General features: G+C 42.0%; 3 protein-coding genes across 6 annotated transcripts in view; 2 read left to right on the top strand and 1 right to left on the bottom strand.

The window, feature by feature from the left end:
* Positions 1 to 2705, bottom strand: part of LOC120724832 (protein NYNRIN-like) — a 7274-nt gene extending 4569 nt beyond the window's left edge. For 3 of the 4 annotated variants that reach the window (XM_040017287.1, XM_040017288.1, XM_040017289.1), the window contains exon 1: positions 1393 to 2705. In XM_040017287.1, coding sequence (XP_039873221.1) covers positions 1393 to 1448 — 56 coding nt within the window. In that variant the 5' untranslated portion in view covers positions 1449 to 2705. Of the gene's footprint in view, positions 1 to 1232 lie in introns of all 4 variants that reach the window. The other variant, XM_040017286.1, reaches the window with a different exon arrangement.
* LOC120724836 (NACHT, LRR and PYD domains-containing protein 2-like) overlaps positions 1 to 10929 on the top strand; it is a 26698-nt gene extending 15769 nt beyond the window's left edge. The window contains exons 3-7 of the mRNA XM_040017296.1: positions 9034 to 9127; positions 9220 to 9393; positions 9953 to 10126; positions 10508 to 10554; positions 10664 to 10929. Of these exons, the coding sequence (XP_039873230.1) occupies positions 9034 to 9127; positions 9220 to 9393; positions 9953 to 10126; positions 10508 to 10554; positions 10664 to 10905 (731 nt within the window). The 3' untranslated portion in view covers positions 10906 to 10929. The remainder of the gene's footprint in view (positions 1 to 9033; positions 9128 to 9219; positions 9394 to 9952; positions 10127 to 10507; positions 10555 to 10663) is intronic.
* On the top strand, positions 10906 to 17895 carry LOC120724837 (NACHT, LRR and PYD domains-containing protein 1b allele 5-like). Its single transcript, XM_040017297.1, has 9 exons — positions 10906 to 11191; positions 11280 to 11320; positions 11532 to 11563; positions 11675 to 11739; positions 12031 to 12080; positions 13164 to 13378; positions 14565 to 14833; positions 15872 to 15985; positions 16077 to 17895. Exons 3-9 carry the CDS (start codon positions 11548 to 11550, stop codon positions 16275 to 16277), a joined length of 930 nt encoding a protein of 309 aa, XP_039873231.1. The 5' UTR covers positions 10906 to 11191; positions 11280 to 11320; positions 11532 to 11547; the 3' UTR covers positions 16278 to 17895.

Genomic DNA, 17895 nt, shown 5'->3' with positions numbered 1-17895 from the left:
AAATTCAACATCATCTTAACACTTTTAGCTTTTGTGGTAGTAGGGAAAAGATCTGCACTGGCCTTCAGTTGTACAAGCTTTAAGAAAGCATCTTTACTCAGTTCGTAGAGATTATCAGTAGCTGTCACTTTTAGCAACTGAGAGCATTCAGGGTGGATATTGTTCAAAAAGGTAGTAATGAAAATCTGATCATTACCATCCTCTGGCATGCATGCCTCGTTAGTCCAACAGTGCATAAAGCGTTTTATGAATACTAGGATAGATTCATCAGGCTTCTGTTTACACATAGTTACTGCATTTAAGTCAATTTTGTCTCTGGACATTGTTAGCAGGAATTTCTTTAGATTCTTAAAGAAATCGGTGATTTTGTCATTATTTACCCACAAAAACTCTGCAGTTGTGGATGCTTTATCATGCTTTGGGTCTAATTCACCTATCTCTTCTATGAGTTGTGACTCGGTTACTCCAGGAATGCATTGACACAATATGTACCTGTAATCTGGACCACCCAAATGGTGATATCTGGTACTTCTCTGTAATGCAGAGACAAAGGCTGTAGGATTTTTAAGAGGATCGGGAAGCTCTTTAATAGTTACCACTAATTCTAAGATTTTAGGGGGCTGAATACAACACTGATCTCCTATTATCATAAAGGGGTAAGTGTCATTGACGTCACTAGATTTTGGTTCTGTTTGTTTATTACCGCGAGTGTTGGCGTAAGGACCTTTGTCATTCTGGCTTTGTTTTTCCTTTTTTTCTTTTAGATAAGTCTTTATTAAAGTTCGGGTAACAGGTATTTCTTTAGCTACTTCTAAACCTCTAGCTACGATATCGTGGCGTTTCATGTGGGTGTCTATCGTGGACACTGCCTGATGCAAAAGTTTTTCTTCATAGTCGTCTAATTTGTTTTTCATAAGTTCCTCACATTCTTCTTTCAAAAGTTTTTCTCTTTTTCTATGTTCTGCTAATTCTTCCTCGCGGCGTATATATTGTTTTTCCTGATCTTGTTCAATTAGGTGGCTAAGATCCGTTGCATGTGATTCAGGTTTTTTGTCACTTTCTTTTAAGCTGGTTGGATCAGAATGCTGACATTGTTTACGTGCAGCTGCTACAGCGACTATTAATTCGGTCTCATCTTCGTAAGGGGGTGGGGCCGTAGGCTGAACGGCTGAGCATGCAAGACTAGCTTTTCCTGCGGTAGATTTATTTTCTATGCTAGAGCCTGCACTAGTTTTATTTGATGTTAAAGCATCTACACCTGGTTCCGGTCCCTTTTTCCATAGCGGTAACATTCGATGTATCACGTCGCGGCATTCTATCATATATTTTCTACAGGACTGTTTAAGCAGACTACTTTTCTTATCACAAATGATATTCAACATTTCTACTGACCTGTTTTCTGGCGATAATCGTTCGGGATAAGGCTCCGGAAATAAATTAGAATGCATTGAACTTACAGTTCTTAAGTTGTAAACAAAGTCAGTCACATAAGCACTTCCACATGTTCTGGATACGTAATCATGGAAGTCTTCACCGATTCGCGGACGTGGGTTACACGTAACCGGAAGTGGGAGTCGTACTGAGCCGTTATTTGTAGCTTTATATTTTATTTTTTTTGGTTTTACAGGTAATTTCGATTTTTTTATCGGACCTGTCTGTGGTCTTTGAATTATTCTGACCCATGTTCAGTGATTTCCAGAGGGGTTTACACGCTTGAAGGATTTATGTTAGTATTTTGCTGCGGCACAGCTGAGGTTACTTTAAATTTATTGCTAGCAATTTTTGTTTGGGTGAGCAACTTCTCGCAATACAACAGGCAACCTCCTGTGTCTTTCTGCTTTTAATTTACTTTATTCGGGGACTAAGGAAGTCGTCAGTGTATCTCTCTGGATCACTAAGTGAAACTTCGTCAGCATATCCCGTTTCATTATAGATCGATCACTGAGAGAGGTATAATACAGTCCCATATAAATATTAAAGACGTGTATTTACCTTCGTCAGCGGATCCCACTTCTGACACCAAATTGAAAGAAATCTCCGTCCCGGGTTTCTCTGTGGATCGGGTTTCCTCCAAGGCGTGAGCACCGATAAGCAGAGTTTTGTCCTTTCCTTATAAGATTCCTAATTATTCAAAGTAACGCTCAGGTATGCCGTTCAGCTGGGTTAGTTACGACGTCGGGAGCAGTTAGGAGAACAAAGTGATACAGAGACTGTTCAGGTTGCTTTCCCAAAATCAACTCAAAGGTTTATTCAGTATACAACAGTTTATATAAAAGAAAAAAAGGTTCGTGTGTCAGCAGGTTCTCAGTTCAAACCGGTACAGACCAAATAAGGAAACGTCTTCCTGCCTTCTGAGCAAAGAAGTATCCTTTGTGTAGTTTATCAGTTCAGCTACAATTTATGATCATCCCAGCAAAATACACTCCTAGACATAGAATACAGAGTTCTTTCATTAGTGAATTCTGAAACAAACCACCTGGCCTTTAACAAGCTCTTTTCTAAAGGATAAGGAAGGGAGGATGGGAGTAAGGAAGTGGTCTCGTCTCTGTGGTATTTTCGACCTTGGGGTACCAGCCTGTGAGTCTTACACATCAATTCTTGGGTCAGAGAGAAAGAGAAAAACAACTAGTAAATGGGCCTTATTGAGTAACAGTTTTCCTGTATAATATCACTATAAAACAATATCCTGTAAATGCTACCATGGTATCAAAATATCACAACAATATCTATCTAATAGACTCCAATTTGTACACTGTACAGCCTTGTTAGTTCCCAGAACTCAAAAAAATTAAGGAAACTCGTTGCCTCAAAAAAACTAAGTAAAGCTTACTTAAGATGACTATTAGGACAACTTATACATTGCAAGTCTGCAGTATTAAGAATAACTTGATATTTCTGACTGTACAATACTAATTGTTTACCTACTGACAAACATTTCAAATTCAACTAAATGAAAAAACAATTTGTGGTAACCTGAATATGATTAAAAATAATTAACAACACTTTTTGTAATGATGTTAAAATGAGCCCAACTTTTATTTTCAAACACAAGAAAGTATAACAGCCAACATACTGGACACTGTTCTGCTGAACAACAAACAATTATATTGTCATCACTGTTATAATCTTACAATGAAACAAAGTCTCAGATGTAATTATTCTGAAAATAAGTTTAGGCCTACCACAAGTTTGTTTTGTACTTACATTACTTATATAATCAAAATAAAATATTTGTTGTTCTGTCACAAGTGCAGTCTCTAATTTAAACAACACATTTGTTTTGCATTCCAACACAGGAGCTGCAATGTTGTAATATTTTAAGGATGGCTTGTTTCCAGTCCAGGCATTACTGCCTGAATGACTATCATGGATCGAGGTGATCCAAATGTAGGTGCAGAAGAAAGTCTTTAACTTCCCTTAAGTACAGTGGCAGTGGATGTGGGTTGGAGATGCAATGAGCTTGAACCTGCAGGCGACCATCTTCACTGACCACACCATCAGTGACGGAGGACTCATCTCTCCTGTTGTCCTGCAAGCAAACAATCATATTTTTTGGAACATGAACTTAATTGCTTTTGGGGCGATTGTAGCTCAAGAGTTGGGAGTTCGCCTTGTAATTGGAAGGTTGCTGGTTCGAGCCCCGGCTTGGACAGTCTCGGTTGTTGTGTTCTTGTGCAAGACACTTCACCCGTTGCCTACTGGTGGTGGTCAGAGGGCCCGGTGGCGCCAGTGTCCGGCAGCCTCGCCTCTGTCAGTGCGCCCCAGGGTGGCTGTGGCTACAATGTAGCTTGCCATCACCAGTGTGTGAATGTGTGTGTGAATGGGTGGATGACTGGATATGTAAAGCGCTTTGGGGTCCTTAGGGACTAGTAAAGCGCTATATAAATACAGGCCATTTGCTTTCTTAAAACATTTTTTTCTGCATTTGGTATAAAACAGACTCCAATTTGGACAATCTCAGGCTGCCTCCCCACCGGAGAGGTGACATTCAATGTCCCAATTGTCAGTCTGGATAGCCATGACTACCACCCAACACACAATAATGTCATGAAAGCATCATTTTAAAAAGGGCTATGCAAACATGGCCAATAACTTTCATTCTAATGATGTGCAAAATGATTTGGGCACAAAACAAACACTAACACTAACTAGCTAGCAAGATTATAAACCTGGTGCCATAGCTGGACTGGCCATCGGGCATACCGGGCATTTGCCCGGTGGGCCGCTGGCGATTTTTTGTTTTTATGGGCTGATGGATTTTTTTTTATTTTTTTTTTAGGAAGGGTATATATAATGAAAGGTATTGGATTGGCCAATTGGTCATGATCGACTCTGGGCTGGACCAATTACAGCCGAGGAGGCCGGATGCACCCGCCCCCTTGTTTAGCAATCACGTGATTTTCGCGCATTGCATGCCGGGAACTCGTGGCAAAACAATCCAAGTACCGCATCAAATGCAAGCATTTGCAGCACCGCAAAACGTTCATTCTCCGGTTCCAATACCTTCTTGTTTTTTCTTTGCCGCACAAAAAAGGAATGTACAAAACAAAAGGAGAACAATGCCGGTCCGTACAAAGACAGACTCGACGAAAAGACAAAGAAAAGATACGAGGAAAAAATCAAAGGAGTGAAAGGGTCAGACCCTTACGAGCACACAGAGGGACAAAAGACGTTAGCGTGCTGCCCAACTTTCACCACGCTCATATTTATAATTATACGGTTCTTGGAGTGAGTGCATACACTCATGAAGTTTAGTAACTTCAGGTCACTGCAACAAGCCCAGGTACAGTTTACCGACGGATGGGTACAGGACCTTGAAACGCACCGTGTAGAACGAAAGACCATCGTACGAACAAAGGTAAGTTTACCAGTCTCACAAATCGTCGTCATAAATACACATCCGTTAACCGTTTATTAATATAACCTTTGAGCTCAACGGTAATTAATTAGTAGTGGAAATAATTTCTGGTTCATTACAGAAATGTAGCAGTGACAATAATACTGTATGCTGTAATCGCACTGGACAATTAGTGATACAAAACAACTGTTTTATCCTGTGAATAAAAGTATATGTTTTTCTCAATGTACCATGGTAATAACAGAAGTGAAACGCAATATTGTGTCAGGACAATTCACTATTTATGCACAATAAACAAAGGAGCATAGCGCGACAATTTCTGTTCAGCGCCAGACTTGCTTGTAACCTATATCACCAATTATGTTAAGAAAAATGACGTATTAACTACTACAAAACACTGACCTTTGTGGGAATGCTTGGAGCAGACTAACATGTGAGCTGGAGTGTTCTGGGACGTTATATTTGGTATATCCAGACCATCCGTCGGCTCTTACTTCGGAAACATGGCTTAAAACATTTCTCTTCAACGACGTAATCCGATTTAAAAAAAACGATCGGCTTCCTGTGGCTGTCATGCGACCGGCTGCTGCAGTTAATAATACAACAGCTTCTTGCCATTTTTTGTGTTTCTTTTTATCGCTGTGTAACTGAGTTCAATTGAAAGCCTGCGTGCGCTAGTACCTCTTGCCACAAGTTCCCAGAATCCTTTGCGGTTTTACCCCTGAATGACGTCACATTTTCAATCTTTATCCTGGTGGGCCGGTCTCTAGTCAAAATGCCCGGGCCGATTTTTTGTCCCAGTCCAGCCTTGCCTGGTGCTAAAGTAAGAGAAGCCACAAAATCAGTTTGAATAAGAGTAAACATTTACTCACCAAGTCAGTGTATCAGGTAAAGATCCACAGCAATGACAATAATAATATCTTGAGCTGACGCTTTTCCAGGTTTGATCAACATATTCCATAGCAAATGCTGCCACCATGAACATGCAGACTGATCCGCGAGGGAGGAGGACGGTAGTGACATGGCATTTTCAAAACACATCTTTCATCCTTCCGCCCTGAGAAGCAAAACTTCCATCTTACTTAGTTTTTCTAAGTTAAGACAACTCAAATAAATTGAGTTTATCAGTGTTTTTGCATAAAAAGTACTGGTAACTTATTTAAATCTAGTTCTAATAACAAATTGATAAAAACTGAGTTCAGCCTATTTAATATTTTTAATTAAACACAATATTATATTTTACAGTGTACATGTAAATGGAGAGTCCTCTTCACCCACTAAGGTCAATTATGCTGTTCCACAGGGTTTGGTGCTAGGACCAATTCTGTTTACATTATACATGCTTACCTTAGGCAGTATCATTGGAAGACATAGCATACATTTTCACTGCTATGCAGATGACACCCAGCTCTATCTATTCATGAAGCCAGATAACACACACCAATAAGTTAAACTGCAGGAATGTCTTAAAGACATTAAGACCTTGATGGCCGCCAACTTTCTACTTGTTAATTCAGATAAAACTGAGGTTATTGTACTTGGCCCTGAAAATCTTAGAAATATGGTATCTAACCAGATTCTTACTCTGGATGGCATTACTTTGGCCTCCAGTAATGCTGTGAGGAACCTTGGAGTCATTTTTGACCAGGATATGTCCTTCAACGCACATATTAAACAAATATGTAAGACTGCTTTCTTCCATTTGCGCAACATCTCTAAAGTTAGAAATATCCTGTCTCAGAGTGATGCTGAAAAACTAGTTCATGCATTTATTACTTCCAGGCTGGACTACTGCAATTTGTTATTATGAGGATGTCCAAAAATCTTGCTGAAAAGCCTTCAGTTAATCCAAAATGCTGCAGCAAGAGTACTGACAGGGACTTGAAAGAGCGAGCATATTTCTCCTGTTTTGGCTTCCCTTCAATCGCTTCCTGTTAAAGCCAGAATTGAATTTAAAATCATGCTCCTCACATACAAGGTCTTAAATAATCAGGCCCCATCTTATCTTAATGACCTTGTAGTACCATATCACCCTATTAGAGCACTTCGCTCTCGCACTGCAGGCCTACTTGTTGTTCCTAGAGTATTTAAAATTAGAATGGGAGGGAGAGCCTTCAGTTTTCAGGCCTCTCTTCTGTGGAACCAGCTTCCAGTTTGGATTCGGGAGACAGACACTATCTCTACTTTTAAGATTAGGCTTAAAACTTTCCTTTTTGCTAAAGCATATAGTTAGGGGTGACCCTGAATCCTCCCTTAGTTATGCTGCAATAGACGTAGGCTGCCTGGGATTCCCATGATGCATTGAGTTTTTCCTTTCCAGTCACCTTTCTCGCTCACTATGTGTTACCTCTCTGCATTGAATCATATCTGTTATTAATCTATGTCTCTCTTCCACAGCATGTCTTTGTCCTGTTTTCCTTCTCTCACCCCAACCGGTCGCAGCAGATGGCCACCCCTCCCTGAGCCTGGTTCTGCCGGAGGTTTCTTCCTGTTAAAAGGGAGTTTGGGGCGATCGTGGCTCAAGAGTTGGGAGTTCGCCTTGTAATTGGAAGGTTGCCGGTTCGAGCCCTGGCTCCGACAGTCTCGGTCGTTGGTCCTTGGGCAAGACACTTCACCCATTGCCTACTGGTGGTGGTCTGAGTGCCCGGTGGCGCCAGTGTCCGGCAGCCTCACCTCTGTCAGTGCGCCCCAGGGTGGCTGTGTATGTAGCTTGCCATCACCAGTGTGTGAATGTGTGTGTGAATGGGTGGATGACTGGATGTGTAAAGCTCTTTGGGGTCCTTAGGGACTAGTAAAGTGCTATACAAATACAAGCCATTTACCATTTTTCCTTCCCACTGTCGCCAAAGTGCTTGCTCATAGGGGGTCATATTATTGTTGGGCTTTTCTCTGTATCTACTGTACAATATAAAGCGCCTTGAGGCGACATTCGTTGTGATTTGGCGCTACATAAATAAAATTGAATTGAATAGATCTAGGATCAACTCTTCCTGACGGACAGGAAGCAGCATGTGAGGCTGGGAAAGAATGTCTCGGACTCTCGGACCATCAGCACCGGCTCCCCTCAGGGCTGTGTTCTTTCTCCTCTGCTCTTCTCCCTGTACACCAACTGCTGCACCTCCACCCACCAGTCTGTCAAGCTAATCAAGTTTGCAGATGACACCACCGTTATTGGGCTCATCTCGGACGGGGATGAGTCTGCCTACAGGAGGGAGGTTGAACGTCTGGTGTCTTGGTGCAGCCACAACAACCTGGTGCTGAATGCCCAGAAGACAGTGGAGATTATTGTGGACTTCAGGAAGCACACAGCCCCACTCCCCCCCATCATCCTGACTGACACCCCCATCACCTCTGTGGACTCATTCCGCTTCCTGGGTACCACCATCACTCAGGACCTGAAGTGGGAGCCCACCATCACCTCCGTCATCAAGAAAGCCCAGCAGAGGATGTACTTCCTGAGGCAGCTGAAGAAATTCAACCTGCCAACACGGACGATGATGCAATTCTACACCGCAATCATCGAGTCCATCCTCACCTCCTCCATCACCGTGTGGTACGCTGGAGCCACTATCAGGGACAAACAGAGACTGCAGCGTGTTGTGCGCTCTGCTGAGAAGGTGATTGGCTGTAGACTCCCATCTCTGCAGGACCTGTACACCTCCAGGACACTGCGGCGTGCAGCTCGGATCTCAGCTGACCCTTCTCACCCTGGATACAGTCTGTTTGACCTGCTCCCCTCAGGCAGGAGGCTCCGGTCCATTCGCACCAGAACCTCTCGCCATAAGAACAGTTTCTTCCCCTCTGCTGTTGGACACATGAACAATAAACGTACGACTGTTCCCACCACTAACACATGACCCTACGCTGTGTTCACTGCATCATTCCATGTTTTGGCACTGATCACCACCTGCACTCATGTATATATCTTTCTACGTAGCACTTTTAATTCTTATTCTCATGTATATATCTCATGTATATCTCATGCATATATCCTTCTACGTAGCACTTTTAATTCTTATTCTTACTTTTATTTTTTCATGTCTATTTAAGCGCAATTTTTTTATGACAGTATGTTTGCACTGAAGCACCGCAGCAATTTCCTAATGTTGTAAACCTGCTCAACATTTGGCAATAAAACCCTTTCTGATTCTGATTCTGATTCTGATTATTTTCAGAAGACCTGGAGGTGTTTGACCTGAAGAAACACACTGCTTCAGAGAAGACTTTTCTGAGGTTGTTGCCATGGGTAAAAACTTCCAACAAATCTCTGTAAGTGTGTAGAGACACACCTCAACATTGTTGCTTTAACTGTTTAGATATGGAATTGAAAAAAACCCTGAACATTTTCATTTGCAATTTAGGCTGGGTGGGTGTAACCTCTCAGGGAGAAGCTGTCAAGCTTTGTCCTCGGCTCTTGACACGGAGTCCTGCAGCCTGAGAGAGCTGGACCTGAGTAACAACGACCTACAGGATTCAGGAATAAAGTTTCTGTCTGCTGGTCTGGCAAGTCCACACTGTAAACTGGAAACTCTCAGGTCAATACACACTGCACGTCTTAAAACAGACATGATGTACAGTATTTTTCTGCACTATAAGATGGACCTAAAGTTGTTACATTTTCACAAAAATCGACAGTGCACCATATAATCCAGTGCGCCTTATGTATGAATACCCATTGTGCTTACTGACCTCGAACCGATTTTACAGGAGCAGGACTGTTCCGTTCCTGTAGACGGCAATGATTATCGATTTTATTCTAGCTTCATGAACCTCACGATTATCCCTCTTTACTGTTCAAGAAATGGAAACAACTGTGAACAACTACCAACAAGCTCCTACAGTTCAGTTAACCACAAAACCAAACAGAAATAATGGAGATGGGAGTCAAATGTATGCCGGTGCGCTGCTCTTTAAAACGTGTCTGTGGTTTTAAACAGTTTGCTGCCTGCTAATGCAACCCCACACGCGGACCAGTAATGTGCTTTGATTTAAGTGTTTGTATTAATAAAACACACCATAAGTATTTTTCAAAGTAACTTCTGACACATTAAAACAAGAAACCCATGATGCAGTGAGTGTGTTGTGTCTCTGTAGTCTATCAGGGTGTCTGATCACAGAGAAAGGCTGTTGTTCTCTGGCCTCAGCTCTAAGCTCCAACCCCTCCCATTTGAGAGAGCTGGACCTGAGCTACAACCATCCAGGAGCCTCAGGAACGACGGTGCTGTCAGCTGGACTGAAGGATCCATGCTGGAGACTGGACACTCTTAAGTATGTAGAGTCCTAAGTGAACCTGTCCTTTCCTCAGGTCCTGAACCAAAGTCTTCATGAGCCATCTGATTAGTTGACAACCCGTTTTACCTCCCGAGCCCAAGTGATGTTATGAAAGGCAGAATAAATCATTCCTGAAGGTTAATTGTCAGTTTATCCTGGAAAGGAGTGACCACAGCACAATATTTTAGAGATACTTTACTTAAGTGTACCTGTCCAGTTGTGGAAAATATTGCAAAACTTAATTTAGTCTAAGATGGAATTAAAAAAACCCAAACTAACGTGACATTCATCTTAGATTCAACTTTAATTTAGGTTTATTATTTCAACACAATGTCCATGTGTGCATGCTGCAACAAGCTGTGCTCCTCCTCCTTTCAGGGTGGAGCCTGCTGGAGTCCAATGGTTGATACCAGGCCTGAGGAAGTGTAAGTGTGTTTTTCATGTGATTCATGAAAACAAAGCAGCACACATTCAACCATCTTCAATGAACAGATGATGGATCAATAACTGCAGCTGTATTATACTTTCACTCAGATTTCTGTGAACTCAACATCGACACAAACACAGCGTACAGAAACCTCAAACTGTCTGATAGAAACAGGAAGGTGACATACATGGAAGGCGATAAACCGTATCCGGATCATCCAGACAGATTCGAATGGTGCACTCAGCTGCTGTGTAGAAATGGTCTGACTGGTCGCTGTTACTGGGAGGTGGAGTGGAGACATTTTTATTTCATTGAGTTACAGAGGAATCGGAAGGAGAGGATTCAGTAAAGACTGTGTGTTTGGATGGAATGACCAGTCGTGGAGTTTGAACTGCTCTGATGATGGTTGTTATTCTGTGTGGCACAATGACAGAGGAACTACGATCTCCTCCTCCTCCTCCTCGGTCTCTCACAGAGTAGGGGTGTATGTGGACTGTCCTGCTGGCACTCTGTCCTTCTACAGTGTCTCCCCTGACACTCTGATCCACCTCCACACCTTTAACACCACATTCACTGAAACTCTGTATCCTGGATTTGGATTCTGGTCATTTGGTTCTTCAGTGTCTCTGTGTGCAGTTGAGTATCACTGGTCTCTTCCTGTTATAGAAACACTTACTTATTGTGTAGAGTTTCTTGCTGTTTTTGTTCCCATATCCACGTCAGGATGCCAGAAAAAGACAGCTGACCGAAAAACCTTCACACAGGTACCAAATTATTAAATGCAGTAAAACTGAACCTGAGACTAGATTATGTCATAACTTACTTCAGCTGAAAGTTTAGCTCATTCTGGTTAGTTACAGCTTAATACACCAGTATACAGCAAAGAAAGGATGTACTCTTTGTATGATGTCCAAGGGGGCAGACTAACCCATAAACTGGATCTACAGAAACAGTTACTATTGTTTGTCTCTGTAGGATTGAAGGGTTCACGATGATTAAAGCTTCCTGTGAGTACTCAGACTTAGAAGTATTTTGCTGGAAAGTTTTCAAAAATGTTAACAAGCCAGGTTCAAATTGCCCAAACCTACTGACGTCTGCTGCTGATCTTTTGTCTTTAGGTGTTTCCAGTGTAAAAGCAGACACACAGCCTGGTTTGTCAGAGGATAACACAAAGATGATCGAGGTGAGTTTCCAGATATTTAAGGACTCTAAAACACAGATTTAACAAATATCTGTTGTAGGCTGGTACTTTTTCAACTCTTTGTACAACAAACTGTCAGCACAGAAACGGATTCATCATTTCATATGAGAACTTTGTGCTGTATCCAAGCTTTGTACTCATTCCCAGCAAATACTAATTTGTAATTTTTTGACAGTTTTGTACCCTTTCAGGTACATATTGTTGATGTGATTCACGACCTAGCTTTCTTCTCCAAGTATATGTTCCTGAAACCTCTAATGTTACTTCTTTCAGTCCAGTTTCACACCTGAGGTGTACGGTGAATCTGCACACATCTTTTACAGGTAATCCTGCACAAGTCTGCATGTAACAAATCTGAAGCTCATCAGACCTCAGACTATGTCTTCCTCCTCCCGTCTCCACAGTTTCCTTCTATTGGGGTTAAACTGTCACGGTTGTTATCCTATGAGTTCTCCTTTGTATATGACTTCTTGTATTCTGAGTTCTGTTTTTGTATTCTAGTTTTGAGGGTTTTTTTCTGTGTCTAGTTCTTAGGTTTAGTTCTGTGCCCAGTCTGTTTCCCGTTTTACTTTGAAGGTCAACATATTCTGTTTTGCTTCCTCCCAAACTCGTCTTTGTATTTAATGTCTGCATGTGTTCCCATTCAGTGTCGCGTCATCCCTCATTCTGGCCTGTGTGTTTTGGTTCTGTTTCAGTTTGTAGCCCTTCTAGTTTTTTTTCGGTTTTCAACTTATGCCTCCAATAAAGCAGGGGTCCTTGAGTTTAAGTTCTGCCTCCAGGAGTCTGCATATTGGGTCCTTTTCCTGCCTGCCTGCACACAGCCATGACATAAACATTGATTTGAAAGCTAGACGTGCTTTCGTGTATTTAAGTGTGGGAGGCTTAGCAGTTTGTTATCTCTCCGATGAATTTACCAACAGGACTGGAAACAGAGAGGATTTTTTATTGGGATTATATTTTTTCCTTTATCTCTTTTCTTGAAGATAAACAATAAGACCCAGAAAACAATGATAACAGGTGGCCAGGTAACAGGAGCACTGGGAGCTGTAACCCTGAACGTGGAAGAGTGACTCCAGTAGCTTTAAGGACAGAGTCAGAGGTGTCAGTCACACAGGCCTGCAGATCGGTTGGTTAGCTTGTAAACTCCACCAACAACTAAAAAACTGAAAGTTAAGTTTTCATTCACAAGATGGTTTGTATCAGGGAATATAGCAGATAAATTAGCTAACAGTTGTAGACCTAGCTGGTTGGAAACAGGAACACAGGTAGATTTTTAAACAAATGGGTTATAACATAAAAAAGTAGGAAGCAAATAATAACAAAGGAACAAACTATATATGACCTTACTTATTCATATGCAGATATCTGTTTGTTTGCAGGTTTTAACATGGTCACTCATCTCTGCATTTCAGGTGTCCTGGTCAAGGTGTGTTCCAGTGTACTCTGACTGGACTCGTGTTTGATATCAGTCAGCAGGCAGAGCTTCTGTACAAGACCGTCCAATGGGATGAGAAACTCCTTCAGCAATCCAATAAGATGGCTGTAGGCCCACTGTTTAACATTAAGAGTTCAAAGGATGCAGTCCGTCAGCTCCACCTACCACACTGTGTACCAAAGGATGGTGAGCAAAGCACTCCTCATGTGGGGATGCTAGCGCCCCTACAGGCTGCAGAAATTTTCCTACTGACTGCCTTAATGATCACTGAGACCCTGTTAATGTCAGAGCTCAAAAGGAGACTCTTGGTTAATGTAGACTTAGAAAGAGAGAGCATTTTTCTCCTAAATTGGCTTCCCTTCATTGGCTCCGTGTTAAATCCAGAATTCAAAATCATGCTCCCCACATTCAAGGTCTTGAATAATCAGGCCTCATCTTATCTTAATGACCTTATAGTACCATATCATCCCATGGTACAGCCACTTTGCTCTCACACTGCAGCCTTACTTGTTGTTCCTACCCAGACCGTCACTGACCCACCGTCATGCTGAATGAGGATGTCGGTCCCTCAGGCCCCCATGTTTCTTACTGGTCAGAGACTTTAACACCAGTGGCCTGCTGGAGGTCATTTTGTAGCTCTGGCAATGCTCGTCCTATTCCTTTTTGCACAAAGGAGAAGATACTGGTCCTGCTATTGGGTTAAGGCCGTCTACGGCCATCTCCAGCTCTACTAGAGTAACTGCCTATACTTGGATTAAAATGCACAGTGTACTTTTAAAAGCAAAATCAGTCACCTCTGCATATCACATAAGTGGTGCGTTTAAATATTCTCCAGAAGCCTCTCCCCCGTAGTCTGTCTGATATCTCTGTGTTGGTGTTGATAATAACGTTTGCCCAGGATAGGCATTGCAGCTGACCAATCACGTTGTTGCGTTGTTGTAGCTTTGGGAAGTAGAAGGAAAAATTTATATTTATAATTACTTGTATTATCAAGTTAGTTTTCCTTTTCCAAATTTAGGTTACTTCTGCTAGTTTGTTAGTGACAGCATTTGATGGCATAAGCTAACTTCTTAGCTAATGTCAACTGAATGCTCAGACAATGTGAATGGTCAATAGTGATTTTGATCCTGGACCATCATTGTTATGATGATGGAGGAACACCAACACAGGGACATCAGTCTGTGTTCTCCCCACAGAGGTCCTACCTGGTAGAAATGAAGGAGACTCACTTGTGTCTCTGCAACAGGGTTTGATCCATTGCCTGACCCAGGACACCATTTGAAGTGTTTTCTTTGTAAAATCAGATTCACACTGTCATTGTAATGAGGTTTTGGGAGTCGAAGAGATATCTGCTGGCTCTTTGTTTTCACAGCTCTGCTTTCCAACTGTCTGTCTGTCGTCCACATCTCTGATGGGGAAATGAACGTCCTCAAGCCCCTAAAGATCACAGACACTCATGTGATTGTGGAATTTCCTCACCTCTCTTCCTTTGGACTCGTGTGGGACATAATAAGGAGGTTTTGGAACAAGGAGAAACCAGTTTTGGGCCAAGTTTTGTTGTTCCTCCGTCTGCCAAACCCCAAAACACAGAAGCAAAACCTCAATGTGTTTCTCTTGCCAAGCAACATCCCAGTGGAAGAGGTAAAGATCTAGGAAAGGTTATACCTTTACCTTCAGTATTAACTAATTTTATCTTTCTCGGAGCTTGTCCATCTTCTGTTACTTGGGTCAAGTCAGGTTCAGAGACAGCAGAAAATACAAGTTATTCCAGGTTTCCTTCTCTTCAGAAGAATCTTCCACCTCTTCCAGGGGATCTTGGGGAGGTCCCAGACCGACTGGGACTATATATCTTGTATGGATGTTGTACTTCATGAAGGTGGTTTAAGTAATACTAGGGTGCATTACAATGGGAATTTATGATAAAGAACTAACCTGCTCTAGAGGAGGTTACATTTGAGTGGAAGAAAACTCAAACCTCATTCTGCCCCTTACCATCGAATTCAGCATCATTTGTGGGTGAACTGAGCATTTGTGGCTTCATGCTTGGGTTTCACTGTTGAAACTGTTGTTGTTCATAGTGTTGAATTCACTACTATCATGGCTACATGGAATGGCAAAGACACCTAAGGCTCCATGGTATTGTAGTATTTTTATATTTTGTACAACGAAATGTACAAATTACACAAACAGTGTTTCTCAGAAACATCATGTTAAAAATGGTGGTCAGAATACGTACAACTGTCCCACAGCTGGATCTTTGTCTCCGGGTTACCACAACAGCTCAGAGGCAGATGATTTACGTCTCTCGGCTAACCACTGCTGCATCTCTGCGCTGTCACAGAGCCAAGATCGGGGACCCCTGCAATCTCCAGTCACTAGGAAAACTATGTATTCCCCAACTGGTTGGTGAATGTTTGTTAGAGGTTGCTGGGTATCCCTAGTGGGAAATCAGTTACAAAGAGGGTGAAACATGGAAAAGAGACTGTTAGTCTTAAAGTAAGAACGTTTCCTTATCACTGCATCCGGTGCAGTTCAGAGGGAGAAGATTGTCGGTTTACTTTATAATTATACTCTTTCTTTATAATTTCACCGCCTCTTAAAGAGCAGTTTTCTTCACATGTATATTTCATCATGAGGTCATTTAAAATTACTCTAGAAATAAACTTGTCATATTTTAAGGTGAGGATGAAACACAGATATTCTGACTACATCCCGGTGCCTTCCAACTGTGAATTCTTCAAAGATTGCATATACACAGTTCTGTGTCCAGTCGCCTGTAGAATCCAGCCTGAGGTGAGTAATTCATCTCATGTGGTGGAGCCCTTTGACACGCTTCCATCAGAGGACTCTGGATATGATGGAGACACTTGCACTGTGTTTGCAGGAGGAAAAATTTCACCTGGATTTTGGACCAAACTACCACCCAACATTTGAGATCCGCCTTCCTGCAAACACTGAAGAAGTATCGATAACAGTCAAGGACCAAATGCAGACAGATGTCTGGAGGCGGGACATTGATCTGAGCGGTAACATCACTACACCTGACACTCGATCAGAAATGATGAGAAACGGTGGTCCGTGGTAGCTTTTGAGTAATGACCAAGGATCACGCGCAAGTTTTCTTCCTCCTTCATTCTCCTCTTCTTCTTCTTTCGGCTGTTCTGTTTAGGATCATTTGCCACCATCTCTTCCTATTCCAGCATCCTCTAAACCTGTGCATGTCCTTCTTCACTCCTTCCTTCTGCCTGCAGTTTCATCTTCATTCTCCACCCTCCCTCCTCTGCACATGCTCAGACCATCTCAACCTCTCTGACTCTCAGCTGTCCCTTTTTTTTTGGGGGGGGGGGGGGGGGGGGGGGTTGTCCCTTTTTTTTGTAGCCCACAGATGCTTGAAGTTGCTGAATCTTACTGACTTGTGGTCGCTGGGCGCCACGCCACTGCGAATCACTTCCTGTGTGGATGGCATGTGACTGTAACATCATGATGGCAGCTAATAACTTCAATGTAAACTACGTCATGAAGGTTACCAGCAACACAAAGATGCTGAAACACCAGAATCTCTGCTTTACTCTGGCACCTCCTTCCTGATGACATCACCCAGGTTGTAAAATACAGTGACCTCCAATTGGTTGACGACCAACGTGTATATTTGAATGTTGAAATTTAAAGTGCATCAGTTTCTTAAAAGTAACTGAATACCCTGGAAACGCCTTACATCGTTCAGATATTTGAACTGTCGTTTGTGAAAACTTGTATTATATAAAATATAAGTAGTTACATTTCTACTTTTATATTGATTTATTGATTTGATGATGGGGTTTTATTTTTCTGCTTCACTTTTAGTAAATAAATCTAAATTATGGTGAGAAGCATGGCAGCCAAACTTGTGCTCTGACATGTTGACCAAGTTCAAATTCACCAATGACTCCGCTGAACCGACTGGGCTTCAGGTTGTTAACAGTGATGTTCATTGATGTTCACTGAGCAGAGGAAAGTTTATTGTCTTCTGGCTTAGTTAAAAAACAGAATGAATTCTTGTAAAGTACTTTGAGAGATCTGGGAGTTACAAGGATGCCAACATTTTGGCTGGTAAATCAAATGAAAATGACTCCATGAACCAACAAACCCGCAGGGAGGAGATGGTCCTGCTTCCACAATGTGAGGCGAGTGCACAAGTGTGAACGTGGGCCTGATATTAGCACCATGCTCTTCTCACACTGATTGTTATAACTCAAAAGTGTTATTGGAAGTGGCTGAGGATGCATCATTTTAACCACTTCTTAATAAATATCGACTGCTGTAGGAGGTCTGCCCAATCTTGAAAAGGTATTACTAGGTCATCCATCTTCCATCCGTCTTCTGTGATACGTGCCTCAGCTCTCTCAAACTAAAAGTTATCCTTTTTTTCTTCAAAGGACAGTTTTATTCGCCTACAAACTTTTGATCTCATTGAACTAAAGTTATGAAAATGGCTTCTTTAGTTCTGATGCAGTCATTAGATCAGACAATAAAGACCAGCCGTAGTTTCCCACATTCAGTACAGGGACGCTCATATCGGTGTTAGTGGACCGGACTCAGATAAAACTGACATTATTGACCAGAAAAAGAGAGCAGATTTCTCCTATATTGGCTTCCCTTCATTGGCTCCCTGTTAAATCGAGAAATCTCTACTTTTAAGATTAGGCTTCAAACTTTCCATTTTT

This window comes from Simochromis diagramma, unplaced genomic scaffold (assembly GCF_900408965.1).
Source record: "Simochromis diagramma unplaced genomic scaffold, fSimDia1.1 OVJJ01000802.1, whole genome shotgun sequence".
NCBI classification, from domain to species: domain Eukaryota; kingdom Metazoa; phylum Chordata; class Actinopteri; order Cichliformes; family Cichlidae; genus Simochromis; species Simochromis diagramma.
Note: the sequence above shows the minus strand (reverse complement) of the source record. Positions and strands in the feature narration are given on the sequence as shown.